The sequence below is a fragment of the Platichthys flesus genome, chromosome 2 (genome assembly GCF_949316205.1).
Source record: "Platichthys flesus chromosome 2, fPlaFle2.1, whole genome shotgun sequence".
NCBI lineage: Eukaryota > Metazoa > Chordata > Actinopteri > Pleuronectiformes > Pleuronectidae > Platichthys > Platichthys flesus.
Genome location: NC_084946.1, coordinates 27,487,897 through 27,513,171, shown reverse-complemented (window position 1 = coordinate 27,513,171; position 25,275 = coordinate 27,487,897). Strand labels below are relative to the sequence as shown.

Genomic DNA, 25,275 nt, shown 5'->3' with positions numbered 1-25,275 from the left:
GAAGTATGATTTTCTCTAAATACACAGACTTTGTCCTCGTCACACACAGATACAGTCAGGACATGTATGACACACACACAAACACACACACACACACACACAAAGGCAGCAGATGCCTGGAAACCTTTCATGGCCTTGTAATATCCGAGCAGGTTTCAGGGTGTTTGTGTGAAAGCTGTTACGATCTGTCCTCACCCAGAGCCTCTGGCAGGGACACCTCCCTCACTATGTTCAGGTCCATCTGGAGGACACACACACACACACACAGACACACACACACACACACACACACACACACACCGAGTCATTCCTTTTCACCTCGAAGACACTGCTGCTGTTTCAAAGTGACTGAGCAGGTAGGAGTTCAATGTGTGGCAGTGAACCAAATCTGTCGGGGGATATTATATTATATACTTATATTTATATTTATATATGCATAATTTACCTTTATGAAAACCATATTTTATTAGTGTGAAATGACCAGGTGTCGTACTTGGCAGTTATGACCCTGAAGTGTGTGAGTTAGGGTTAGGGTGGATGTTGTCACATTAAGGGTCAGGGGGAACAGGAACCAAACATGTTGGTCAGACACTTTATGATTTGTTCAACATTTTGAAAAGAAAAGAGCTATTGTCTTAGAGGGAGTACAATATTTTCACCTTGGAACCCATTACCTCATGTTGTGTTGTTGTTTTTGCTGTTGTATTACACTCTGTGTTGTCCAGAATAACAACTCTAGCACACAACATTCCTTCTGTTATGTGAAAATACAATTAAACCCAACGTCTGTGCGGACTAATTGCACGGCAATAACTGTCAACAAATATGAAAGATGTTCCCCACTGCTGCGTGTGAGAGTGTGTTCATTAGATTGTCGAGCCGGTGCTGCAGCCCTCAGTAGTTCAGAGAGGAAACGCAACAAATACCAGCGACGGCGGGAGGCCTGTCAGTAATTGCGTGTTTATGTTTTATACAAAAGCACAGTGTGATGCAAATGTGTGGGAATGTGTGTATGTGCAAATGGGGGAGGCTTGGTTAGAGGGAGAGTGTGTGTGTGTGTGTCTGTGTGTGTGTGTGTGTGTGTGTGTGTGTGTGTGTGTGTGTGTGTAAAGTCATATAACAGCCCAACATGAGGCCAGCATGTCTCCTGTCCCACGTGTCATAAGGTTTGATACGGCAATAATGGACGCTGTTTGCATTGTATTATCACGTCTACCCTTAAGGCCTACACACACACACACAGACACACACAGTTGGTGATTATAAAATTATGTTTCCACACTGCAGGCGCACTGTTTGTCTACATTGTGTTTTCCTCTTAACAAAAAGAGGCCTGGACTCAGCACCCAGATCAGAACCATAATGCACAGAAATTGTAGAATGTATGAAATGTCTTGACGGGACAGGAGAGACTAAAAGATGAAAATCTAAAATGAGGGAGAACATCTAGTTATTGTGTAAAATGATAGACAGTTATATGAGATAGTGCTAAAATCAGCTTTAAAAACACTTTCAACACAGTTTGTAACATTTTTAGGCTCAAAGTGAAACTTCCTCAGGTGCAGATATATTAATCTGTGATAGATCAGAGCCCATCTCCAAGCTGCACTCAAGTTTTCACATATTCCATCACAAGAGCACAGATATATTCATATACAGAGATTTGAATCCTCTGCCACCAGTTCGATTCTGATCCCTGAATTGTACCTGACTCCAGAATCAGTCAAATCACTGTTGTAGTCCTATCCAAATTCAAAACATTCAAAAGTTTTAAATTATAAACTACTATTTTTAGGTTTATGTCTTATTTGTGATAAAAACCACATGTAGATATTTATATCTATAATGTAGATATGTAGATATACATCATATATCTATAATAAAACTTATTAAGACATAAGCCATTTATAATTTGAAAAAATTCAGATATTTAAAATTTTACATCAGCAAATCTAGTTTCACTTAATCTTAATATTGCCATTTAGAAATTATTAAAGTTAATTTAATATATGTTATGCAACATATCCCTTACTGTTATGTTAAAGGAGTAAAGTTGTGTTTAGTTTCATGTATTTCAAATATCAGCAGTAACATTATGGTCAAACATATTCTTTGGCATTCCTATGTGAGATTATCAAATGTACAAAACTGATGTCGGCTTCACACTCACACACTAACAGACACACAAACACAGTAAGATGAAGATTCCCTCTGATGTGTCAGAGAAATGAGACGATGGAGGAGGAGGCGTGTTCACTGGGGTGTGTTTGTGTTTGTCTCATCCTTTTACCCGTCCATCCAGAGATCTGTCCGTCCTCTCAGCCATCCCTCCCTTTAATGATCTGTGAAGACAGGAGACGGGTCCGGAGCGGAGGAGGAGGAAGGGAAGCCGCTAATAGAAGGACTCGTGTTTATATGGTTGTCCTGCCTCTATTAGGAAAACGCTACTTACTTATACTTATAGATTTATACAGTATTAACAGTACTATCCATATATCATGCTGCAGCTCCTCTTCTCACCTTCTGAAAGAAAAGATAAATATTCATCACCTCCTAATAGTGATAACCTCACACAGCAGAGGTGTCTCTTACAGGCAAGGGGTAGAAAAATACCAGACCCTTGTGCATCTAAATCTTCTGGTAATTGATAATTGGACGAGAAATGGACGGAACTAAGAGAAATTGTTCATTCATTCCGGCTGAATGCGCCACTGATTCCTTCAGCTTGTCACTTTTCAATCCTTCCTCCTTTCTCCACCTCCTCCTCCTCCTCCTCCTCCCTGCATATGTTTCCTCCACCTTTTCTCCCCCACTTTCAGCTTTGATTTCCACTCCATCTCCCATTTCCATTTCCATTTCTTCCCTCCTCTTCACGATGTCGTCCTCCCCACCACATCCTGACTTATCCACCTTGTTCGCTCCATTTCCCCCTCTTCCATCTTTTCACCATTTCAGCATTTCCACACTCTCCTCTCGTTCTTTTTTTTTTTTTTCTTCCCCACAATCCCAGTCCTCTGAAACGAATGAGTAACCTGGTTCCAATTCTCATCCCCAGGTCTCTCTCTGGGATGAACTTGAAACACACACACACACACACAGACACACACATCTGCTGAGTGTGCAGACAGGAACTAGCAGGCGTATGAAATATAATATGACCTGCAGCAGGTATCGCAAATGAGCAAAATCAAAGAATCTTCCTTTACAGCTCTGTTCATTCACACTAAAGGAAACACTTTTAATGATTAAGCAGATGATTCTGTAGCAAAAAGAAAAGTTTCTCATGTCCTGATGAGTTGACTTGTGCGAGGCTGTTGAGATTCTTGTGATTTGTCAAATCGTGTGCTAAAAGTTCTGCCAAAAGAAGGCGTGGTGGCCAAGTGGTAAGGCGTTGGTCTTGTAAACCAAAGAACATGGGTTCGATCCCCATCCATGCCTCGGTAGGTGAAGAGGAAGCTCTCACAGGTGTTCCTTAACCCTCACACTCATGTTAGAACCATTCAAAGACAACTAATCATGATCCTGGCTTTCACCAGAAATCCAGACTCAACATCAAGATTTTGGTGAAGTTGTACCCACAGATTTTCCAGATTCATTAATAAAAACACTTTAAGCAGAAACACAGAAAAAAATCAAACACTTAAGACAGAGACCAATGATCTTGTGACTTTTGCTCTAGATGCCAATTTCTAGCCATTAGCAGAAATCTAGAATCTCTCCCTTACGGCATGGTGGCCAAGAGGTCATATGCCACTGCTTCACACAAAATGTTCAAGTTGTCCCTGTTCAGATAATGAAGAGGAGGCGTGGTGGCCAAGTGGTAAGGCGTTGGTCTTGTAAACCAAAGATCATGGGTTCAATCCCCATCCATGCCTAACTAGCATCAAAATACCAATCCTCCAATGTCCATTGAGATGTCAGCAACGATGGAAACGTATTGGTCACCCTGAATCATGTCTGTGAAAGAAGTCTTAATGTATTTACTCTCGGTGTAAATTCTTTAAATAAACTGATCAATCTCAACAGATTTCCCTTCAAGGCTGCAAGAGGAAGTTAAAATCTTAATTTGCCAGACACTTCCCTCAGAGTCCGGAGTCCTGATTTGACCCCCTGCAGGGCGGGGTAGTCTCCTGACCCCGCCCCCGGCCTCCTACAGAGCTCCGGAGAGAAAATGATCTGAATCATTTCTTAATCAAACTTCCAAAATAGCAAACTATATATAAATATATGTAGATTGATATGATTTGATTGGGTTTGATGATTATTTAAAGGTTCAGTGGCACACAAAGAGGCTCGGTGGCCAAGTGGTAAGGCGTTGGTCTCGTAAACCAAAGATCATGGGTTCAATTCCCATCCGGGCCTTAGAACCTGAAATCAGATGTCCTTGAAAGATATTTCTAGTTTTAGCAATTTGAATATTTGTCACAGTCTATGCAAAGCTATGACCTGCACATATATACATATATATAGATTGTCTCGTAAACCAGAGATCATGGGTTCAATTCCCATTCGGGCCTTGAGTCAAGCAAGCAGGTTGATAACCTCAGATGTGATCTTTAGCTTTAGCAATTTGAACATTTGCCGCAGTCTATGCAAAGCTTGGACCTGCACCTATATACATATATAGAGATTGTTGTGTTTGGGTTCAATCAACTCTTAAAGGTGGGGTTTCATGCTGAAGGGCGCGGTGGCCAAGTGGTAAGGCGTTGGTTCCCATCCGGGCCTTGAGACATGAAGTTCGATATCCTTAAATGTAAACTCTAGCTTTAGCAGGGTTAATTTGAATATTTGTCACAATAGAGTCTATGCACTGACTTGCACCTGGAGCTACCACCATGGTTCTGGTCTTGTCCAGAGTTTATCTTCTGACTTAACCTGTCATCAACAAGGTTCCTTCTGCAGAACTCCTGCTTCCTCTTTGACAACAATGATGACGACAGATTTAAGGAAGTAGCGCTGCGTGCGTATCATGACCTCTTGTCTTGAAAACGCACAGACTCTTTGAAAACCATCACCAACACCGGCTACCAGCATGAAAACAACCTCAGCTCGTTTAATGGAAGCTACAGAAGTTCCTCAGAAGGTTTTCTGTTCAAGAGAGCGACGTCCCAACAAAGAAGCTAGCCTCATGGGTGGAAAGTCTAAAGAGCTTGTGGTTCTACAAGTGAGGTATTTTATTTTGTTTCTTTCTAAATAAGTTTGTTTATTATTAATTTTTACATTTGAGCTGCATTTAGCATTTCTAGCAGTTACATTTTTCATTCATCATGTTTGAGCTTTTGACAAAAAGACAGAGAGGACGAGAAAAGCAAAGAAAAAGAGGAGAAGAACTGAGGCCATTCCTTGACGGCGTTCTTTCATTTTTCAGCCCAGTGAAAACAAACGGAGGACGAGCGAGAGACGAATCATTCTCCCCAAGAGAACCTGCAGCGAAGCTTATTGAAGAGAGAGAGCAGCAGTGAGAATGACATACAGAGAATATTCCTCCGTGTGTTTTTGCCACATGAACCCACAGAGAGAGGAATTGAAAAGCAGGAGGAGGGAGCAGTGGTAGAAGATCACACTCCTGATCCTCTCATCATCTTAGTAGGGCGGCTCGGGCAGTTAGAGGGATCATCCTGCGGCTTGGAGGTCGTGGGTTAAACACACCAGCGTCTTCGTGCAGCGGCCGACTCTTGTCCTGTAGAAACCGACGGCTTGTTATGGCTGTGTCTGTGGGAACAAGTCATTTCAGGGTAAACCCTCAGTTTAAGGACCAAACAGAGGGGAGTAGAAAGACAGAGACGCACTCTGGGAAAGAGGAAGAAGGAATTAAGGTTCACAATCCAAACAGGAAGAGAGGCAGAGTGGTGATGGAGCGATAATGGAAGATGGCTGCAGCTTCTCAGTGTGTTTCAGATACATTTGTCCAGTGGATGTGAACCATGCATGCTCTGAAATTTTATCGTTTTCATTATAACAATTTGTCCGAAGGAGATTAAATAGACAGATACATATACACATTCTTCCTGTTGTCTCTCGTCTCGGATACAGTTCATGTTAAGATACATTTATAGTTCGAGGGCTCGGTGGCCAAGTGGTAAGGCGTTAGTCTCGTAAACCAAAGATCATGGGTTCAATTCCCATCCGGGCCTTGAAGCAAGAAATTTGATATCCTCAAATGTGAACTCCAGCTGTAACAAGTTAACATTTGCCACAGTCTATGCAAAGCTTTGACCTGCACATATATACATACATATATATATATAAATTGTCTCGTAAACCAAAGATCATTCAGGCTTTGAGTCAAGCAAGCATGTGATAACCTCAGACGTGATCTTTAGCAATTTGAACATTTGCCGCAGTCTATGCAAAGCTTGGACCTGCGCCTATATACATATATAGAGATTGTTGTGTTTGGGGTACATTATATCTTAAAGGGTCAGTGTCATTCAGAAGGGCTCGGTGGCCAAGTGGTAAGGCGTTGGTCTCGTAAACCAAAGATCATGGGTTCAATTCCCATCCGGGCCTTGAAACATGAAGTTCGACATGAAGAACTCTAGCTTTAGCAAGTTGAACATTTGCCACAAAACAGTCTATGCAAAGCTTCAACCTGCACCTATATAAATTGTTATGATTGGGCTCCATGAAATCTTAAATGCTCTTGGTATAATCCTGAAGGTCTCAGTTTGGTGATGCTTGTTCTGATTTGGGGTTATACAAGTAAAATGGAGAAAAATCAAATTGAACTGAATCGGGTAAAGCAGTAACAGAGCAGACTGTGCCTAAGTGGGAGGGGCTTCTTAAAGAGACAGGAGCTTTCAGACAGAGGCTCAAAAGAGGAGCAGCAGCAGAGGACAGTTGAGGAAAGACATTAGTTTTCTGAACGTTAGAGCATTAAAATCTTTTAAAATAATAACACAAATTAAAATGATCAACCTGAATATGAGCAGAATGAGTCTCTTTTAATGTGTTTCCTTGTTTTATTGTGACTAATCTCTGTATCTCGCTCCCAATATGCCGAATGGGTATCGTCAATAATTCTGAATCTGATTCTTCTAAGAGGAAGTTGGAAACAAGAGACTGAAGCTGAAACTGAACGAAGCAAAACCGTCTTTTAGTGATAATCTAATCTGATCCAACTGACACATGATCTAAATGAAGGGTTTACGAACAGGTAAGAGAAAAGCACAACATGCAAACCAGCAGCAAGGAGCAAGTCACCAGGGCGCTAGTGAGAGAAGGTGAAGAGGGAAAGCGAGGATGGAGAAAACGGCGTAATAAACAGATGGAGAGCAGGAGAGAGTAAAAGAGAGCGAGAGAGGCAGGGGAGCAGTTCGTCGTTAAGCCCCACGTTGATTTGACAGTTCTATTATGAAGAGGGATGAGTGGAGGAAAAGTGAAATTTGAGCAGATCGCTCTTTTCTCTCCTCCTCTCCAGTTGTGTCTCGCACTTTTCTCCCTCTCCCCTTTGTGCTCTCACTCCATTTCCCCCCCGAGTCCTTCCCACCACTTAGCTCTCCTTCTCGCCATCGTTCCCATGTGTCTGCCGCCCAAATGAAAAAGGAGAGCTCTAATATTTGGCCTCGGCTGGTTGATTACCATTTTATCTTTCAATTACCAATAATCTCGCTCCTCTCTCATCCCTCCTCTAATCTCACACTTACTGTCTCCCTCTCTTTTCTCTTTTTGTCTTTCTCAGTGTGTTTAGTTCTGGTTCTTACGCATGTTTTTATTTTTATTCTAACTTTTTTTGCCATCTTAACACCAATGTTTGTTGAGGCTGTTCCATCTGCACAGTAGCAACCAAGGTTAGTTTTGGTTTCACATTGTAATTTAGGGACTATATAATATTGTCTGTGTGGGCGTGGTCTACCTATACTTGGTTTTGATTGGTCTCTTTCGACACCTTTCACACACTGAATGGACCAAACTAGGTAATTGTGAAAGTTCCCTGAGGCTTATTTCCTTTGTTCAAAGTCGTTCTATAGATTTAGATGAAAAAACATGATCCTCCAAGAATCTAGATAAACTCAGGAAGTTGTTTCTTTCTGCTCTGACTCATGTTTCAGCTCAGCCGGTGTTTCTTGTGAATATTAAACTCAAAAGGTTTAAATGTTTTTCCTTTTTAAATCAAAGCAGCTCTAGCCCACACCTTGTTTCATCGATCGCTCCCGACTCCAATCAGCTTTTGTTGATGTCCTCAGCCCAGAGCTTCTTTTTACAACTTTAACAGTTGGAATTATCTATTTAATAATCAGTACTCGATATGGAAAGAGTTTTTTGTGTATTGTTTTTATTCTTGTAGTGAAGAATATTTAATCACTGAGTAGTTTCACAGTGTTTTGTTGCAGCTTTGCACCAAGAGACATAAAACATCCTAAATTAAAAGGGACAGTGATGATGATGGTCGGCTCTTCAGCCAGAGAAACGCCAGACAGGGCCGTGGTGTGTGGGTCCAGGCCACCAGGAGGCGCACACAGCTCAGACATTTCCGACACATTACATTGCAAGTACGAACATTTCAAATCGAGTGAACGATGTAAAATTTGGCATCTTTCTATTGACTTGTCATGAAAAATCCCATTTGTTGTGAACGCTCCATTATAACCGAGCTCCTTCTTCATAGAGACAGCAGGTTTATGGGTCAACTCCCTTTATGGGAGCAGTGATTGCAAAGAGCTGAGCAGCGTGAGCATTCTAAACCCGCAAATAATAATAGTTTCCAATTCTTTATTGCACTTTATAGGCTTTTGCACATAAAGCAACAAAACACTTTAATAAAAATGACTGTGGAGCAAATCATCCAGCCCCGTGAAGCTCCCAGCCGTTCTCCAAACATCATTTTTGTGGATGTGTCTTCCTGCAGTTTCTCAAATTAAACTTTTCATTACTGGGAAGCAGCGAATGGGTGTAATCAAATCCAAGTAACACAGGTGCAGCATTGCTCATCAAACCTGTGGACAGCACAATTATTTATTTTTTCTTTCTAGCGGGTCCATTTTGTCACTTCATGCTGAGCCTCTGTCGGAGGTTCAGTGCACGTTGGACTTAAATGAACTGAAGCGTTTATGGTATTTGGCGGATGCTTTTTTTTTTCCCAGAGCAGCTTGAAGTGTGTGGTCAGAATTTGTGACAATGAAACAAACCATGTGACTGATGTGAAGTGTAACTGGGGGGAAACAGGGAGTAAATCTGGATTACAAGCAAAAACTCTACGTTAGCTAGGTTAATGTTTTCAATAGATAAGTTTGATTTATCCCTGTGATTACTTATTTAACTAGAATGGCCCTCAGTTGAATTCATTTCTCAACCAAGGCCTAACAGTCACTTCAAATTCAAACAAAACACATATCATTTAAAGAAGTCAGTTCCCTAAACACGGCAGAGCTCCTTTCCATTGACTCTGAATATGTTTGCTCGTCACGCGGGAAATTAGCTTTGTGTTGATTGTGTGACATGTGACTTCGGCCACTAGGGGGCTCCCAATAACAACAATGGATCTCGATTGATGACGTTGTGAAGCAGCGTGGGATCATGGGAATTCTTCACCACGATGAGTAATTGTGGAGTGACCAATATAAACTGTTGAAGGAGAAAACCTCTGACTGGCTAAGTGGCTAGCTGTGTGCTAATCCTTCCTCATACGTTGTTTGAATTTATAGCAGAGACACACAAAGACCCAGGTTTAGGAAATGATGCAAGTATAAATTAAACCTCCCGTTTAGTTTGATTAAAAATGGGGATTTCTCTGAGTTTGAAATTTGTCGGACACATTCTGTTTAATGTTCAACATAGGTTTGGTTGTTTTAAAAGATTTTAATGAAGAGTTGTTGCATTTTTATATCTTCAAAGTGAACTCGTCGGTCAAAGCTGAGGAGCAGAATATTAAATATACACCCAGAGCAGCTCTGTCACTTTACTAACGACCTCCACAGAAAACAGAGATGACTGAACACTGATCTACTTGTTCTTTTTACACTCCAGCTTCTACAGAAACTCTTCGGTCCATCTCTACGTTTCTTTTCCCCTATCCTCTTGTTCTGCTTTTTAAATTACGCTTTATCGCTCCCTCGCCACTTATCTGAATAATTAACAAGGGCTCCAGACTCAGTAGAAAATGCTGCAGCTTCAGTTGTTCAGACCCCTGGATCTCGACCCTGCTCCTCCTGTGGGATGAGTGCCTTTTTGGACTGAGGACCTAAACCTGGTGGGAATGTGAAGCTAATTGAAGAATAGGCCAAGGACAAACAGCGGGGAGCTTCTATTAATCTCAGTGTGGTGGCGTCTCTGCTCAGACTGATACTTTAGAGAAGCAGCAGAGCTCAGGCTGAAATACTGAAGCAGAAAAGCAGGTGGACCTGAAGCTGTCGGTCAGTTTAGAGGTGAAGGAAAAGCTTGGCCTGGAATTTACAACGACAGAAAGAGAAGAGAGAGGGAAGTGGGAAGAAGTTTCCATTTGGCATAAACTTAAATTAACAGTGTGGTCATCACCTGCGTTCTCAGAAGATTGTTTGAGTTCATAGTTCTTCAGATAAGTCTTTAAGTCCTCTTCACTGTCCTGCCCCTTCACACTTCAGGTGTCCTGTCGATAAAGAGACACATTGGCACATTTCTCTCTTGTTAGAGCAACAAACTTTGGCTTCTACTTCTTGGAAACTTTTGCTTTTCTAATATCACAGATGGTTTACAGGTCACAACATCTCATAAACCATGTGAGCCCAGCGTAAGACTCCGATTCGAAGACACCTGACCCCAGCCTTCACCTTTTTATTCGTACTTTCTCGTACAAGGCCTTGTCAGAAACAGAGCCGAGTCCTTCATCTGCTCCTCTTTTATCGTCTGTGTTTTCAGAATGACCCTGAGACACAGAGCGATAATAAAACTCTGAGGTTTTCCAGCACAGAAATGAGTTTTAATTATGACCGATAAGATGTTATTGCTCCACCAGGCCTCTCCAACAAACACCAACTCAAATTGATAAGATATAAATGTGTGTTTCTCTGTTCGTCAGTTCTGGCAATATCCTGCTAATACAGTGTATTAGCATCATGTCATGACGCCATGATGTATAATGTAGAAGTTGTGTTAAACAGGCTCAGCTGCAGTGATGTTACATGGTTAATGATGGGCTGGGACATTATGGATCAACACAACACACTCTGCACTGCAGGTGTGTGTCTCCTAGTTTGTGCATATGTATATACGGGTGTGTATACTGTGTGATATCCTACACAACTGTTTGTGTGTGTGTGTGTATACGTGCTTGTGTGCGCTCAGATGATCCTGACATCCTTGTCTCGTGGTTAATGAGGAGTGAAGATGAATGTTGCTGCCAGGAAGATGACGATCATCCTCATGATGATGATGATGATGATGATGATAGGAGTTACTCTGTGTGTGGCTGCTAGTGTGTATTATATGTGAGGAGCAGTTTGCATGTTTGTGTGTTGAGGAGTCCAGAGGTGAGACTCGGGTGCAGCTCCCCAGTGAAGCATGTGACGTCGATGCCTCCGCCCGCAGCACCACCACAGCACACAGCACTCCATCACTTAATAAACTGCTAACGCTCTGATTGGATCGCGTGCGTCCTTGTGCCTCGGTCTGAAATTGAGTTATTCCATGAACCGATGAGAGAGAAGACCTCTGTGTAATTAATGGGTCTCAGAGAACAAATATGAAAGTGGTTGCAGTTCTTACTCTGATCCATTATTTAATTACAAACACTGAGCCTCGTTCATTAAATTCTGTGGTACAACATCTGTGTGAAAAGCATTTTAATAGATGCATTACATAAGGGGGGGGGGGGGGGTGCGGAGAGCTCAGCCTCAAACGAGTCTTTGAATCATTAGACCTCGAGTCTTTTGTCACGTATGACACGTGTTCAGTGAAATTAAAAACCTTTATTAGCTTTAAAGACGTGGTTACACACGACTCAAGGTCGGATCAGCAGAGCGGGTTTGATACGGAGCAAAATGAGGGTTCATCATAACTAAATAAGTTCTGAATGAAGCTCCGTGATGACACGTGCTTATTTAATGATGTTATTACAGTGAGGATGAATCAGCTGGTGGCTCTTCAGAGAGAGAGAGAGAGAGAGAGAGAGAGAGAGAGTAAAGCTGCAGCTCGAGTTGCAACTCTTGTAAACACAGTATTTAAACACGGGTACTTTTATGCAGAAGACAAATATTCCTCAGCGTAAAAAGAACTTTACATGAAACTTATTCCCACTTTTTATTTAACAGTTGTTTAATAAATTCTGCAGGGAACAGTTCTGATGTGAAATATTCTCAAGCTAATATTTAGGTTTCTTCCTGACACTTATTATTATATTAGTAATCCTTTACACTGGACCGAGAGGATCACGGGTTCTTTGAGTCCAGGATCATCTGGACCTCCACCGTCCACCGCAAAACAAATTGCAGGTCTATAGACTCGTTCTCCGGGGATCTTGAGAAGTTAGACTTGAATGTAATTGACATGAGGTGGTTTCAGCTTGATCAGGCAAACAGGTTTAAGGCCCTTGTCTTACTTTAGGACACACATGGGCGGGGCCTGTTGGACTAGCACTCCGACTGCGGATGTAAACACTACATATGTGGGAACAATGCACACATGAACACCATTAAAAAGTCAGGAAAAGAAAGTAAACAGGTCGAGAGTAAACAAATGAGCATTTTCTGACCAAACTAAAGAGGCACAGGAGCTAATCTGTGGAACTGTGTGTGTTTGTGTGTCTGGCTGTGTGTGTAAGTGTGTGTGTGGCCTCACCTGCAGGTTCCACCCCTGCTTCTCATCGTCTCATCAGCTGCTGCAGTATTTAAACCCTCCTCCTTCTCCATCGGCTCATCTTCTCCAGTAGAAGCTGCTGCTGTGATTTGTTCTTTTAGCCGCAGAACTTCTTGATTCACCAGATTCCTTCACTCGTTCTCTGCTGCGTCAGGTTTCTTTCCTTCCTCCGTGTTTATCTGCTCCAACATCATCTCACGTTTTAATGTTTGCAAGCCTGAAAATCCAAAACGCCACCAAAACAAAACTCCTCATGGCAGGAGAACAAAGAACAAAGAACGATGGCGAGAAACCAGTGAAATTAACTGAGAGCATCAAACTGGAAACATGAACATTCTATGGTATCATGCTGCCATCTAGTGGAGGACCTCGCAATTGTTTGCCCAATGGAAAACTACAGTATCACTTCAGGTGGACAGGAAACCATCTTCATTCAACAGGATAATAGTTTTCTACAGTAATATAAATGTTCTGCCTTTCCTTCATTTGTCTGTCTGGGTTTCCAATTTTAAAGTAATAGAGGAAACTGGATTTTTTATGTTTACTGGACTTCCTTCCTTTTAATGACCAAACAATCGACTCTTTATCAATCTATTTATCCAACTGGTTAATATTGTAAACTCATAAAGTTACTGCATTGTTAGTTTGCAGTGATCATTTCGTGGTTTTATCAAAATCACAAAAATGGGGAAAAAAATCGATTTTGTTTGACTTGTTAATTTATTCATATTCATATATATATTCATATATTTGTTTTCACTTTGGCAGAATTTTTTCACAAGGGAAAATTATGTAATGTTTGAATGTGTGGGGACCACAAAACAAGTTATTGCTCAAAGTCAGTTTATTTATTTTTTTTATAGATGGCTGATCAATATCTCAAATATCTCAACCCAGTTTTGAAAACATCATCATTAATCGATGTCTGGACTAAACTGCTCTGGTCTCATAGATGAAAACCATCACCTGAATATACTGTGTCTAACTTCAACATCGGCGTGGTGGCCAAGTGGTAAGGCGTTGGTCTCGTAAACCAAAGATCATGGGTTCGATTCCCATCCATGCCTTTAAATCAGGGTTTAGGTGAATTCCAGTTCACACCTAGTATTACATGTGGATTTTGTGATCTGATCTTAAATGGAACGATTTAGGAACCGCTGTGACCGCATCAATTGAAATGTGGGAATAAATAAAAGTTGGAATAATTGTGGAAAAAAAATATTAACTGTGGAAATAAATTCAAAATTAAATGAACCAATGTCTCAAACATTTATTTATTTCCACATTTCAGTGTCCTTATGCTAATGAGAAAGGCGGGCCTTACCTCAGTCTCGAGCAGGATTGGTCAACTGAGCTACACATACACACAGGCCCCGCCCTGCGCCACACACTCGCTCAGAGACACGGGCAGTGACTGAGACATGAGCTCTTCACCGTGAAGCAGCCGTTCGGTGAATTGGTAGAACAGTGGAAACACAGAGTTTCTCTGGTCACATCTGCTCAGAGATCAGCTGCTTCATGATCAGAGCAGAAGCTGCAGGTGGTTTGTACCGAGCTGGAGTTTCTGTTTCCTTCTCCTCCTCTCGGCTCGCTCCTTGTGCTCAGTAGAAAACGAGACGTGACGCTCACAATCAGGACTACTGACACCTAAATCATCCCAATAAAAAAATAACCTTAAGTAACCCTCTGAACTTGAACTAGTTCATTTTAAGTGTGAACTGGCTCAATGCTGCAAACAGCCACTGTCAGTCAGCATTGAGAGGCAGAAGTAGTAGGGATGGATCATTGCACTCCTGTGACCAATCCTGCATGGGACTGCGGTTAGGCCCGCCTTTCTCATTAGCATAAGGACACTGCGATCGAAAAATAAATCAGGGAATAAATAAATAAATGTACAAATATATTTAAGACATTATTTACGTATTCATTTATTTATTTCCTTTTTTATTTATTCATTAATTTATCTATAAATGTATTTATTTATACATTTATTTATTTATTTATTTATACTGAAGTCATGTATGGTCCTCCATACATCCAAACATGCAACACCTACAGTGTGAAAAAGATCCTTCCAGGGAACACGTGAAGGAACTTCAGCTGACGCCATCTGAGCCGCTGCAGATTGACTCTGAAGTTAAGATATTTATTTTCTTCTTGTTGATTTGTCTGTGTTCACGATATAACACATAACAACAGGAAACATCTGTACCTCTCATTTGCTCACTCGTGCCGACACATACAAACACACTTTGTACTCAGACTCAGTTTAAGAATGGTATCTGCACATCATATGAACATATTTTTCGTCAACAAAGGTTAAAATGTAAAAAGTTCTTCCCTGATCCGTTCCACATCCCTCCACCAACCTTCCTTTAAATTGGCTCAGTAGTATTTGTGTAATCCTGCAAACTAACAAACAAGCCTGGATTCAAATGTAATTGATTAGCAGAGATAATGTTATGGGATAATATTACATAGGAACAACACGAGATGTGTGGCAGTATATGGATGATCTTAATTTATATTGGAGCTTAAATCTGGTTGATTCTTATTTGTTTTCATGATTTCAAAATGTAAAACAAATTATCAGCACATTCACATAATAATGAGCAAATCAGCTAAAGTTGCTAATTGTCGCTGTTACATTTGAGCTTTCAATGTCACTGACTCCATCAGGTTGGAGATCTCCCTCCAGTGACGGGTTCATCATCAATCAAAGTAATAGATCTGCTTGAAGATGGACCCATTGCCAGTGAAGATGGGAGAGAAGTTGTAGATGAGCGCTCTCTCTTCCTCCTCCTGACTCGGGAAACGATGGGTGCTCTTCCTGGCTGGAAGGGAAGTGGGAGAGGAAGTGAACAAAAGAAAGAAAAAGGTTTTGATAATTGTGAAATACTTCCGGTTTCATTGTTTGTGCAACCGAAAAAATCCGTACAACCCAACCCACATCAAATTACACACCACGACTAACAGGTATGGGAGCCAGGGAGACGCCACAGCTCAACCTCAGAAACAGTCAGGGAGTTTAACTCTTTAAGTATTTATCTAGAAGGGTTCCTATAAAGGCAATCCCAACTGATTATTTGTGACAAATTCAATACAAACTAATATAGATGAAGAATATAGGAAAATACAACTCAGGTATGAGAACAAAATGAGGTTAATTTGGATAAGTACTCAAACCAAGCCCTGTGCTTATAATACACCACAAAATATGAGGTTATCAGGCTAACTTCAGGTTTAACATCAGATATGAAGACAGTTCTCTTTTTACTGATATTAATCCTGGTGTTGTTAATGCCTAATCAATATCTGGCTCAAAATAAATTATCCTCACCTTCAAATTTAAATTGGGCATCCACAATACAACAATTAGTTTTTTTGTAATTCACATGTTGTGTTAATGCAATTTAATTGTTTAAAAGAGGAGGAAATGGAAAAATAATTCAGTTGAAATCTGAATCTCAGGAACAAGCCAGGAAACTGAACTCTCCGGCAACAAGTGAAGTCATAAATCAGATTCTGAGTTGTTCTACCTGACAGGTATGACCCTGGCCCCGGCTGCCTCCAGGTATTTCACATAGCAAGCAGGGATGTAGGAATACCCCTTTGTAGCCTGACTGCCTGGCTGCAGCACTTGAGACCAAGAGGAGTGCAACCAATGCATTACCTCCAAAAACAAGCAATCCTGTCAAAACAACACCATTCATTCTGGAGGGACAGAAAAGGCCCAAGCATCCTCCTACGAAGCCAGAAACTGGACACCTAGCCATGGCCAGGGACTGGAAGATGCTTGTCGATATTGGCCAGCAACTCATTTTTCCACCCGAGATTGCTTCTACCAACCTTAGGCCAGACATGGTACTCTGGTCTCCTTCACGAAAGGCTGTGTACATTATAGAGCTCACAGTCCCGTGGGAAAACTCTGTTGAAGAGGCCTACGAACGTAAGAAACTGCGTTACACAGCGTTGGCAGCAGACGCAACTCAGCGTGGCTGGAATGCAAAAGTCTGGCCAGTTGAAGTGGGATGCAGAGGATTCGTGGCTTCTTCCACCATCAGGTTGCTGAAAGAAACTGGAATCCATGGACAGGCTCTGCGACAGACCGTCAGAGCAGTTTCTCAAGCAGCTGAAAGAGGCAGCCAGTGGATCTGGATCAAACGGAAGGACCCTGGCTGGGCTATAACTTCATGACCCCCCCATCCCCACCTGAGAACTCAATTCAGATCCCTCCAACTTGAGGAGGGAATATGAGGTATGTGGTCAGCTGTAGGGCTGGCTCAGGGAAGAGGACCCCCCTGCCTTGCATAGTCCCATGGGAAATCTTAATTGGGCATGGGACACAAGCTAAGGCTTGATCACCCTTTAGCTGGCCACCTTTGATGAGAGTGTTTAGTGATTTAAGGCCGAAACACCCACTGATTCGAAGGCACACTACTGAGGATGTGTCCCAAAATTGACATCTTATCCCAGTTTAAGAAATCCAACTCCCATGCCACTCTGTCAATATCATGGCAAATCATGTGAGAGCATACCATCTATTGGCACAACGGACAGTTTTAACATCTCGTCCCGTGTTTTATGATTCTGAATCTCAGGAACAAGCCAGGAAACTGAACTCTCCGGCAGCGAGTGAAGTCATAAATCAGATTCTGAGTTGTTCGACCTGACAGGTACGACCCTGGCCCCGGCTGCCTCCAGGTATTTCACATAGCAAGTTGCTCATGGTTTTGGAACACCTGCTGCAGGAACTCATTAGTCATCACCATGAACTAACCCTATCACAATAAAAGTTTATTTTACCAGTTAATGTTGCTGCTGTGGTTTGTCCCTTACTGGGTTATAGACGAGTTTGAGTATTTTATGAATGTGTTTGTGTATGTGAAACAATATTATTGACCTCAGGGGCAATACCAGTAGAGAAATTGATCCCAACCAAGGAAGCTGGATGGTTTTTAGTGATGATGTCCTCCGGCAAAATAATTGATAAAAGGATAAGTTTAGGATTCATAATTTAAGATTGTTCTTTTTTTGTGTCAGTAACTTGTTTGTCTTCAGGTAACAGGCTTGTCAAAATCAATGGAGCTCAGTCTAATAAACACATTCATTCTCAACCTTCCAAACAAGAAACTTTTGTTGCGGACGTGCAGTTTCCTTTTTGTTTGAGTTTTGTGTATTTGGGTTTTTGGTGTTTGTCTTCATCTGCTCTTTGAGTTTTTCATTACCTGATTTTCAAACTTCTTTCCTTCTTTGTCTCAGAATCCTTTTATTTCACTTTCTTCTTCTTTTATTTTTCACATCATTCACATAATACTGAGCAAATCAGCTAAAGTTGCTAATTGTTACATTTCAGGTTTCAATGTCACTGACTCCATCAGGTTGAAGATGTTCCTCCAGTGACGGGTTCATCATCAATCAAAGTAATAGATCTGCATGAAGATGGACCCCTTGCCAGTGAAGATGGGAGAGAAGTTGTAGATGAGCGCTCTCTCTTCCTCCTCCTGACTCGGGAAACGATGGTTGCTCTTCCTGGCTGGAAGGGAAGTGGGAAAGGAAGTGAACAAAAGAAAGAAAAGGACTTCAGCAGCTGCTGGTTTTTTCTTTATGTTCGGGAAAAGTTTGGAGCTTTTCTGCAACGATGACTTAAACAGAATGAAATTCAAATGAAGGAGTTACATGACGACTGTGTTACAGCCGAATACATGTAGAGAGTGAAACTCTCTGAACAATTGGGTGTGGATCTTAAAGAGATCCCTGGTGTTACCTTCAGAGACGAAGAAGCTGGCAGAGTAGAAGGAGACTCTTATTGCAGCGGTGGAGTGAATCATCCCCGGTTTGTCGATCCACTCGAAGGGGGTTTTCTCCGGATGCCACTGTAATCCATAAATTGGATACTGGTAGGCTGGAAACCACCAGAGGAGGCATTACAGTCAGTATTAAACAAAGAGTTATTTCTTATCAGATGATCGTCCCTCGATCTTCGAGGACTCGTTGTGGAGTTGGTTTCATTCAAGCTGTTTTTCGACATGACACTGATTCATCTGCTCTGACCTTCGTGCTCACGGTCACTTTACATCAAACTACACTCAGATTCCCGTGTCCAGGAAGGAAAGGTACCTTCGATAGTGGAGATGAATTCTTGCTTCCCATCGTGGTTCGTCGACAGGACCTTGTAAAACTCCTGTAGCCTGGGATTCCTGTTGAAGCTCTGAAATCCAAAGAGTTAACACCAAAAATCAATCAAAAACCTTGGACGTCAGAACTAGAAGATTATCACTCAGGCTACTTGAATTACAGATGAAAACTATAAATATAGTTTATCTGCTCTAGTCAAGTTGTGTTGGCCAAGTGGTAAGGTGTTGCTCTCATAAACCAAAGATCATGGGTTCAATCCCCTTCCATGCCTTTTAAAGGCTCTTGTATGATCTGCATATCTTCTACACTTGTCTCACGGTAAAGAAAGCATGTGATACTGTCAGTCCTTCTTTATTTTAAAAGAAGAACTGATACCACAAATTCATGAGCTGGAGAAGGTGAGATTTAAACATGTTAGGTTGTTCTAAGTAGAAGGATGAAGAGACAAAAGTGGAAAACCATTAAATGACAAATAGGAAATACCTCGGTGGACAGACTCCACTTGTGGAAGTGGGGGCAGATGTTTTCCTCGGTCAGAGACCTCAGCACATCTTTGGGGAAACTCTGAAACAGACGGCTGGAACGGGCCACTGTAGGACGGACACAGATTTGTGGTGAGGAGGAGGATCTGTTAAATCCTGGACTCTAACATCATTGGACATTTTGACTGGAGTCAGTGAGGGATGGCCAAGGTTCCTTAAACCTAATGAGATCACGTGTGGAGTTCAATGCCACAGCTGTTGCTGCCGAAAACTTAGTAGAACTGAAAATTTAACTTTATATTGATTATAGCTATAAGAGTGACGGTGTGTCTCATTTGCATTGGCTCCGCCCACATCCTACAACACCAAACACCATGAATGAGGAGGCTGAGGATAGAACACAATAACATTTTGAATCCAGAACTTCATCAGGATAATTTGCTCTTACAGATAATTTTCCAGCAGGATTCTTATAAAAGGAATCCCTCACTAACTGTCTCAAGTAAAACCTTCAGGACTCCAAGGAAACTAATTGGTGGAAAGTCTTGTAGTAGAAGAACCTTAAACTCTATTAATAGAAAGTATATGACTGAACACTATTTAAAGTATTTGTTGTGTGAGATGTTGAGACTTCTAAGTATGTTTTAACTACTATTGAGCTTCTCCTGGGTTCAGTCTTTCAAACCCGATTGATGCTGGACCTGAGTATCAATATAGATTTGTACACACTGTATGTAAATGTACACAGAAATTTAAAACCCATGGGTATAGTGGCCAAGTGGAAAGTTGTTGCTCCTGTGAACCAAACATTATGTGTTCAATCCCCATCATCCCTTTGAATTAGATAATTTTACAGGATAACTGTTCATATCATTCAACATTTTAGATTTTTTAAGAGAAGTGAAGAAAAGAAGAACCATAAAAAGAATTCCACATCTTCCCACAGCCTTTAAAACATGTTTCCATCATATAATCAGAAAGAGAAAAGATGAGGCCATTTTAAAACATGTTTAACCAACAGGGGAACTGTCCAAGGTGTTGGTGTTCTATTTTAAAGGTCATGGGTTCAATTCTCATCCATGGCTTTAACTTGTGTTCAGCTCAAATTAGAACTGTCGATATCATCCCTCATAATATAACTTACAAGTGAAAAGTCTCATAAATCAAGGCATTGACTTCATGAAGGACGTGAGACGTCCCTCGTGTAGGAAAACAGAAGAACCCTTCATGATGTGAGGTCGCTCAAAGAGAGCAGAGGACAGGGAACATTACTTGGTGTGAAGTTGAGCGGCAGAGCCACACCCATGGTGTCAGTGAGCGAGAGCAGGTGTTCCTTCGCTGCTAATACAGTCAGCATCTCGAAGCCCAGACAAGTTCCCAAGATGGGGAAGTAGTCCGAGGCATCTTTGGCCTGCAGGGGGAGAGAGGGAGGAGAGAGAGAGGAGAGAGGGAGGAGAGAGGGAGGTGAAGATGAGGGAGATGGAGCGACATTTAAAACCCTTCATGGTGATTTGATGCTTGCAGTTTTATCCATTATTTATCAAGTTCTTTTTAACTTCAATCTCACACTGTTCAACATATTCACCAAGGGATCTTCCCACTGCAGCAACATTCTTACAATGTTCTTAAGACCAGAGTCATTAGTCAAACAAATGTGACAGAATACATAGGAAAAGAATGAGAGCTCTAAGTTTGCAATGCAAGAAAAAGAGGAAAAGCTCAATGCAGTTTTGTATTGCAATAGCAAGGACTGACTGATGATAACTCGGTTGAGGCTCTGATTGGAATCTTCACCGCAAAGGAAGGAAGTCACTTCACCTGGAGTCAAATCAGTTAAACAGGTTTGATTGGTTTACCCTCAGAGCCAAGTTGAACATTATACCGGCGGCTCGACTGTAGGGCGACTCCAGCAGATTGGAAGATCCTCCCGGCAGCACAAACCTGCAGGGAGACCGGGTTCCACATTTATCCTGAACAGATCCTTAGCAGATGATGTCACTCAGAGACACTTCACATGTGTCTAAACACAATTCATGTAGATTTCACATGAGACATAACAATGAGGAGCATCTACTGACATACAGTGAGCAGAGCAGTGGTTAACTCACCCGTTTATTGAGTTGAATATCTTGGTATATTCTTCTTCTGAGAGATTTAATCTGATGGAGAAAATATGTTTAAACATTTAAACTGGTCGTTCACATCACAACAATTTGTTTTTGTTGTAATTCACATGTTGTGTTAAAGCAAATGATTTGTTTAAAAGAGGAGGAAACAGAAAAAGAATGCAGTTGAAATCTGAATCTCAGGAACAAGCCATAAAAATGAACTCTCCGGCAAAGAGTGAAGTCATGAGTCTGATTCTTCTTGAGTTGTTCTACCTGACAGGTACGACCCTGGCCCCGGCTGCCTCCAGGTATTTCACATAGCAAGCAGGGATGTAGGAATACCCCTTTGTAGCCTGACTGTCTTTACTGGCTACATCTGCCAACACCCCTACAGAGGACAGGAGACAGTTAACGTACATACACAACTATCAGAGAGAGAGAGAGAGAGAGCGAGAGAGAGAGAGCGAGAGAGAGACTGACGCAACAGCTTTTTCTAGGATTTTGGAAATGAAGTCTGGTTTGATAAGGGGCTATAACTGCCTCTGGATCAAGTGTGAGGTTTAATTACAGCTGCCAAACCGACACACAGACAAAATGAAGCCGAGTCTTACCGATGATGGGCCGGCTGTTGAGCGGCTGGTTCATTGCTCCTCACCAGAAGGAAACACGAAGAGCCGCAAGCAGAGCTGCCGTGGGACAGAATCTGGGCGGAGGGAGGTGCTGCCAGTATGACATGACTGTGGTGACTGGGACCTCACGACAGGTGTGACCTTGACTGCACAACGATGCGTCTTGATGCATTCCAGAATAATTATTATTATTGTATTCCTTTAGACTGCCAGTCGGGCATGGAGGGAACGAGTAGGAACAGGTTTTACTATTTAAGTAGCTCATGGTATGGAACACCTGCTGCAGGAACTCATTAGTCATCACCATGAACTAACCCTATAACAATAAAAGTTTCTTTTACCAGTTAAAGGGGACATATTATGCCCATTTCACCACAGTTGATATGGTTCCTTGGGGTCTTAATGAAATGTCTGTAACATTTTTTGGTAAAAATACCCCAAGGATAATTTAAAACAGCACCTAAAACAGACCTCCTCAGATCAAGCTGTTTTGAGGGCCCCGCCCCCCCTCACCCCGCCCCCATCGTACCCCACCCCCTTTCACCCCTCTCATCCCTCCCCCTTCTCACCCCTCCCCCCTCTCATGGAGGTGTAGGACATGTGTTTGAATGTGTTCTCACTACAGAATGCATTCAACATCTATAGGGCAGATTATGGGCCTTTACGTCCAAGAGGAATAGAGCAGTAAGTTTTGTTTTTTTTTTATGCATGAGATATCAGTCATTTCTGCAATAAAATTATGACTGAGGAATAAAATACATAAATTACTCTTCTCTGTGTATTACTCTGCTAACTGCTCATCTTACACGTGTCAATTGTTGACATGTTACATATCAAACATTAAAAGCACACAACTGCTTCTATAAACTTTTATTGTCAGAAAGATTGCCACAGAGCTTTTTAAACATACCAAGTATAATGAAAACATTGATTACAAAAATAGAAATTTGTGCCATCAGTAGCCATACTATAAACAAAGGAACACTTTATATTTGTGTGTCACCTTTTATTCTCTAAATACAATGTGAACTTTGCTCAGCCGTAACAGGTATTTTGCGTACAGAAGCTTTGTGAGCTGGTGTTGAGGCCCTCTGGGCCGGAGAATCAGGGTGGTCCTGCCCTCCTGCTCGGTGCTCCAGATACGCAGAGTGTTCCCTGATGCTCAGGGAAGTTATGCAGGGTTCAGACCTGCCCTTGATTGAAACTCGACACATAGCTGGCTATAACTTCCTGCTTGTCAGGTTTCTCATACTTGGCAGAGAGGTCCTCAGGTTTTGAGATCTTCAGCACCTCATTCACATATGGGGCCGGGTCCTGAAAAACCTCGTGAAAGATGAGGTCCAACAGGTTATCCACGTAATCTGTAATACAAATTGGGGAAAAAGTTGGACATTTTGCACTTTTTGTATTTATTACTTTCTTTTTATAATTATTTTATTCTATTTATCGTGAAGACGATAAATAAATGGTCTTTAAATCGTGAAGACCATTTAGAGACAGCAGTTAATTGATGTTATTTATGTTTCACATACTGTTGTATGTTTGGATTTTAAATAAAGCCTGTGAGAATCACGGAAGGTTGCATCTGCTTTCGCCGGCTTTGCTGTGCACTCGCCCTTATTATATATTACATCTGTCCCCCGCCGACACACAGGACACAGCTCCAGGAGGCAGTTTTCATAGATAATATATGTGGGTGTCTTATGAACAGGGTTGGAAGATTCCATTCTATTAGAAAGACAAAGATTTCACCAAAAGGCTGCAACAGCTAAAAAAGTGTAGGATGGTAATCTATCTGATTATTGAAATGTTTAGATTAAATATTGAGTCACTCACGTCACATCTGCTGACTCAGTCAAGACTGTGATCGAGTCATCAGGATCATAGGTAGCATCCTGTGGCTCTCCAAAGTCCATACTTGGGTTTTCCTGTCCCTCCTCCAAGCGAGGTCTCTTACAGCTGAGGTCCCAACACCGACATCAGTGCAGCACAGTTTTCTGTGTGCCTATGATAAAACAGACATTCAGTATCCATGGAGTCACAACAAATGAGATGCTGTTACAACGTTCACACGGAGACACAATCAATGACATGACGAAGTAACTGAGGGTAAACAAACCTGTACTTTTGTAGTGAGGTTGGCGCCCCGTGGCAGCTGCTCACGGCCGGCGCCCCGCGGCAGCTGCTGACGGCCGGCGCCCCGCGGCAGCTGCTCACGGCCGGCGCCCCGCGGCAGCTGCTCACGGCCGGCGCCCCGCGGCAGCTGCTGACGGCCTGCGCCCCGCGGCAGCTGCTCACGGCCGGCGCCCCGCGGCAGCTGCTCACGGCCGACGCCCCGCGGCAGCTGCTCACGGCCGACGCCCCGCGGCAGCTGCTCACGGCCGGCGCCCCGCGGCAGCTACTCACGGCCTGCGCCCCGCGGCAGCTACTCACGGCCGGCGCCCCGCGGCAGCTACTCACGGCCGGCGCCCCGTGGCAGCTACTCACGGCCGGCGCCCCGTAGCTAACTTCCAGCTACAGCAGCTACTATGCACACGCGAGTGGAGGGGGGGAAAGCGCGTGGAGAGCACAACACTCATGAACCTGCCGTGTGAACACCGTTCACCGTGGACTCCGACGCCGTCTTCTCGCTAAGACTCGCCAGCCGTCCTCATTAATTGTTCAATAACGTTATTAATAGTCGAACATGAAAACTCCTGTAAAGTCTCTACCTATCCCCCACCACTACATACTAGCCCCCCACCCCCTCACACACAGCACAACATGCTAACGGCACTAGCCTCCACACAAAATGTCTAAAAGAAGCAAATACCAGAATTATTTAAGAAAAATACTTACATTTCCCTCGTCTTCAGTATTGCGATGGAAAGATGGCACCGACCCCTCTTTCAATAACAACCTTTTCGAGAATCCGTTGTTATATTGGCCCAGGTTGATAAAACAGTCCGATTCAAAGTGGTGACAGGAACGTTGCCATCATATATGAACTCAATCCATCTCAATCTTGTGTCTTCTGAAGCTGGAGTCACATGAAGACATGTTTGCAGCTGACCGACGATTCATGCTGCTGTTAGCTTATCCAAGTGTTTCCAAGGCTTGCAAGAATGAAATGGCGGACACCGGTGGACAGAGCTTCTATAAAGTGGGAGG

At 42.4% G+C, this 25,275-nt stretch overlaps 1 protein-coding gene and 7 non-coding genes across 8 annotated transcripts; 7 read left to right on the top strand and 1 right to left on the bottom strand.

Annotated features, from left to right (window-relative positions):
- Nucleotides 1-3,366: 3,366 nt before the first annotated feature.
- Nucleotides 3,367-3,438, top strand: trnat-ugu (transfer RNA threonine (anticodon UGU)). Its single transcript has one exon. It is a non-coding gene; the product is annotated as a tRNA-Thr (tRNA).
- A 365-nt stretch (nucleotides 3,439-3,803) lies between these two features.
- On the top strand, nucleotides 3,804-3,875 carry trnat-ugu (transfer RNA threonine (anticodon UGU)). Its single transcript has one exon. It is a non-coding gene; the product is annotated as a tRNA-Thr (tRNA).
- A 415-nt stretch (nucleotides 3,876-4,290) lies between these two features.
- Nucleotides 4,291-4,362, top strand: trnat-cgu (transfer RNA threonine (anticodon CGU)). The gene has a single exon. It is a non-coding gene; the product is annotated as a tRNA-Thr (tRNA).
- A 1,700-nt stretch (nucleotides 4,363-6,062) lies between these two features.
- trnat-cgu (transfer RNA threonine (anticodon CGU)) lies at nucleotides 6,063-6,134 on the top strand. The gene has a single exon. It is a non-coding gene; the product is annotated as a tRNA-Thr (tRNA).
- Nucleotides 6,135-6,438: 304 nt separating this feature from the next.
- trnat-cgu (transfer RNA threonine (anticodon CGU)) lies at nucleotides 6,439-6,510 on the top strand. The gene has a single exon. It is a non-coding gene; the product is annotated as a tRNA-Thr (tRNA).
- A 7,253-nt stretch (nucleotides 6,511-13,763) lies between these two features.
- trnat-cgu (transfer RNA threonine (anticodon CGU)) lies at nucleotides 13,764-13,835 on the top strand. Its single transcript has one exon. It is a non-coding gene; the product is annotated as a tRNA-Thr (tRNA).
- A 968-nt stretch (nucleotides 13,836-14,803) lies between these two features.
- On the bottom strand, nucleotides 14,804-22,141 carry LOC133972137 (gamma-glutamyl hydrolase-like). The gene is made up of 9 exons (XM_062409394.1): nucleotides 22,108-22,141; nucleotides 21,770-21,884; nucleotides 21,497-21,547; nucleotides 21,245-21,329; nucleotides 20,661-20,799; nucleotides 19,390-19,496; nucleotides 18,889-18,979; nucleotides 18,536-18,673; nucleotides 14,804-15,602 (listed from the first exon to the last, which is right to left on the bottom strand). The coding sequence occupies exons 1-9, from the start codon at nucleotides 22,139-22,141 to the stop codon at nucleotides 15,481-15,483; spliced, it is 882 nt and encodes a 293-aa protein (XP_062265378.1). The 3' UTR covers nucleotides 14,804-15,480.
- On the top strand, nucleotides 15,791-15,846 carry LOC133974876 (U7 small nuclear RNA). The gene has a single exon (XR_009924709.1). It is a non-coding gene; the product is annotated as a U7 small nuclear RNA (small nuclear RNA).
- Nucleotides 22,142-25,275: the final 3,134 nt, after the last annotated feature.

What these genes read in the sequence shown, in the direction of transcription:
- LOC133972137 (XM_062409394.1), bottom strand. Translation starts at nt 22,141, where the DNA reads ATGAACCAGCCGCTCAACAGCCGGCCCATCATCG. An exon ending in CAACAGCCGGCCCATCATCG is followed by an intron (nt 21,885 to 22,107) that starts GTAAGACTCGGC and finishes TGTCCTCTGTAG; the next exon opens with GGGTGTTGGCAGATGTAGCC. An exon ending in CAGCTTCTTCGTCTCTGAAG is followed by an intron (nt 15,603 to 18,535) that starts GTAACACCAGGG and finishes CTTCCCTTCCAG; the next exon opens with CCAGGAAGAGCACCCATCGT.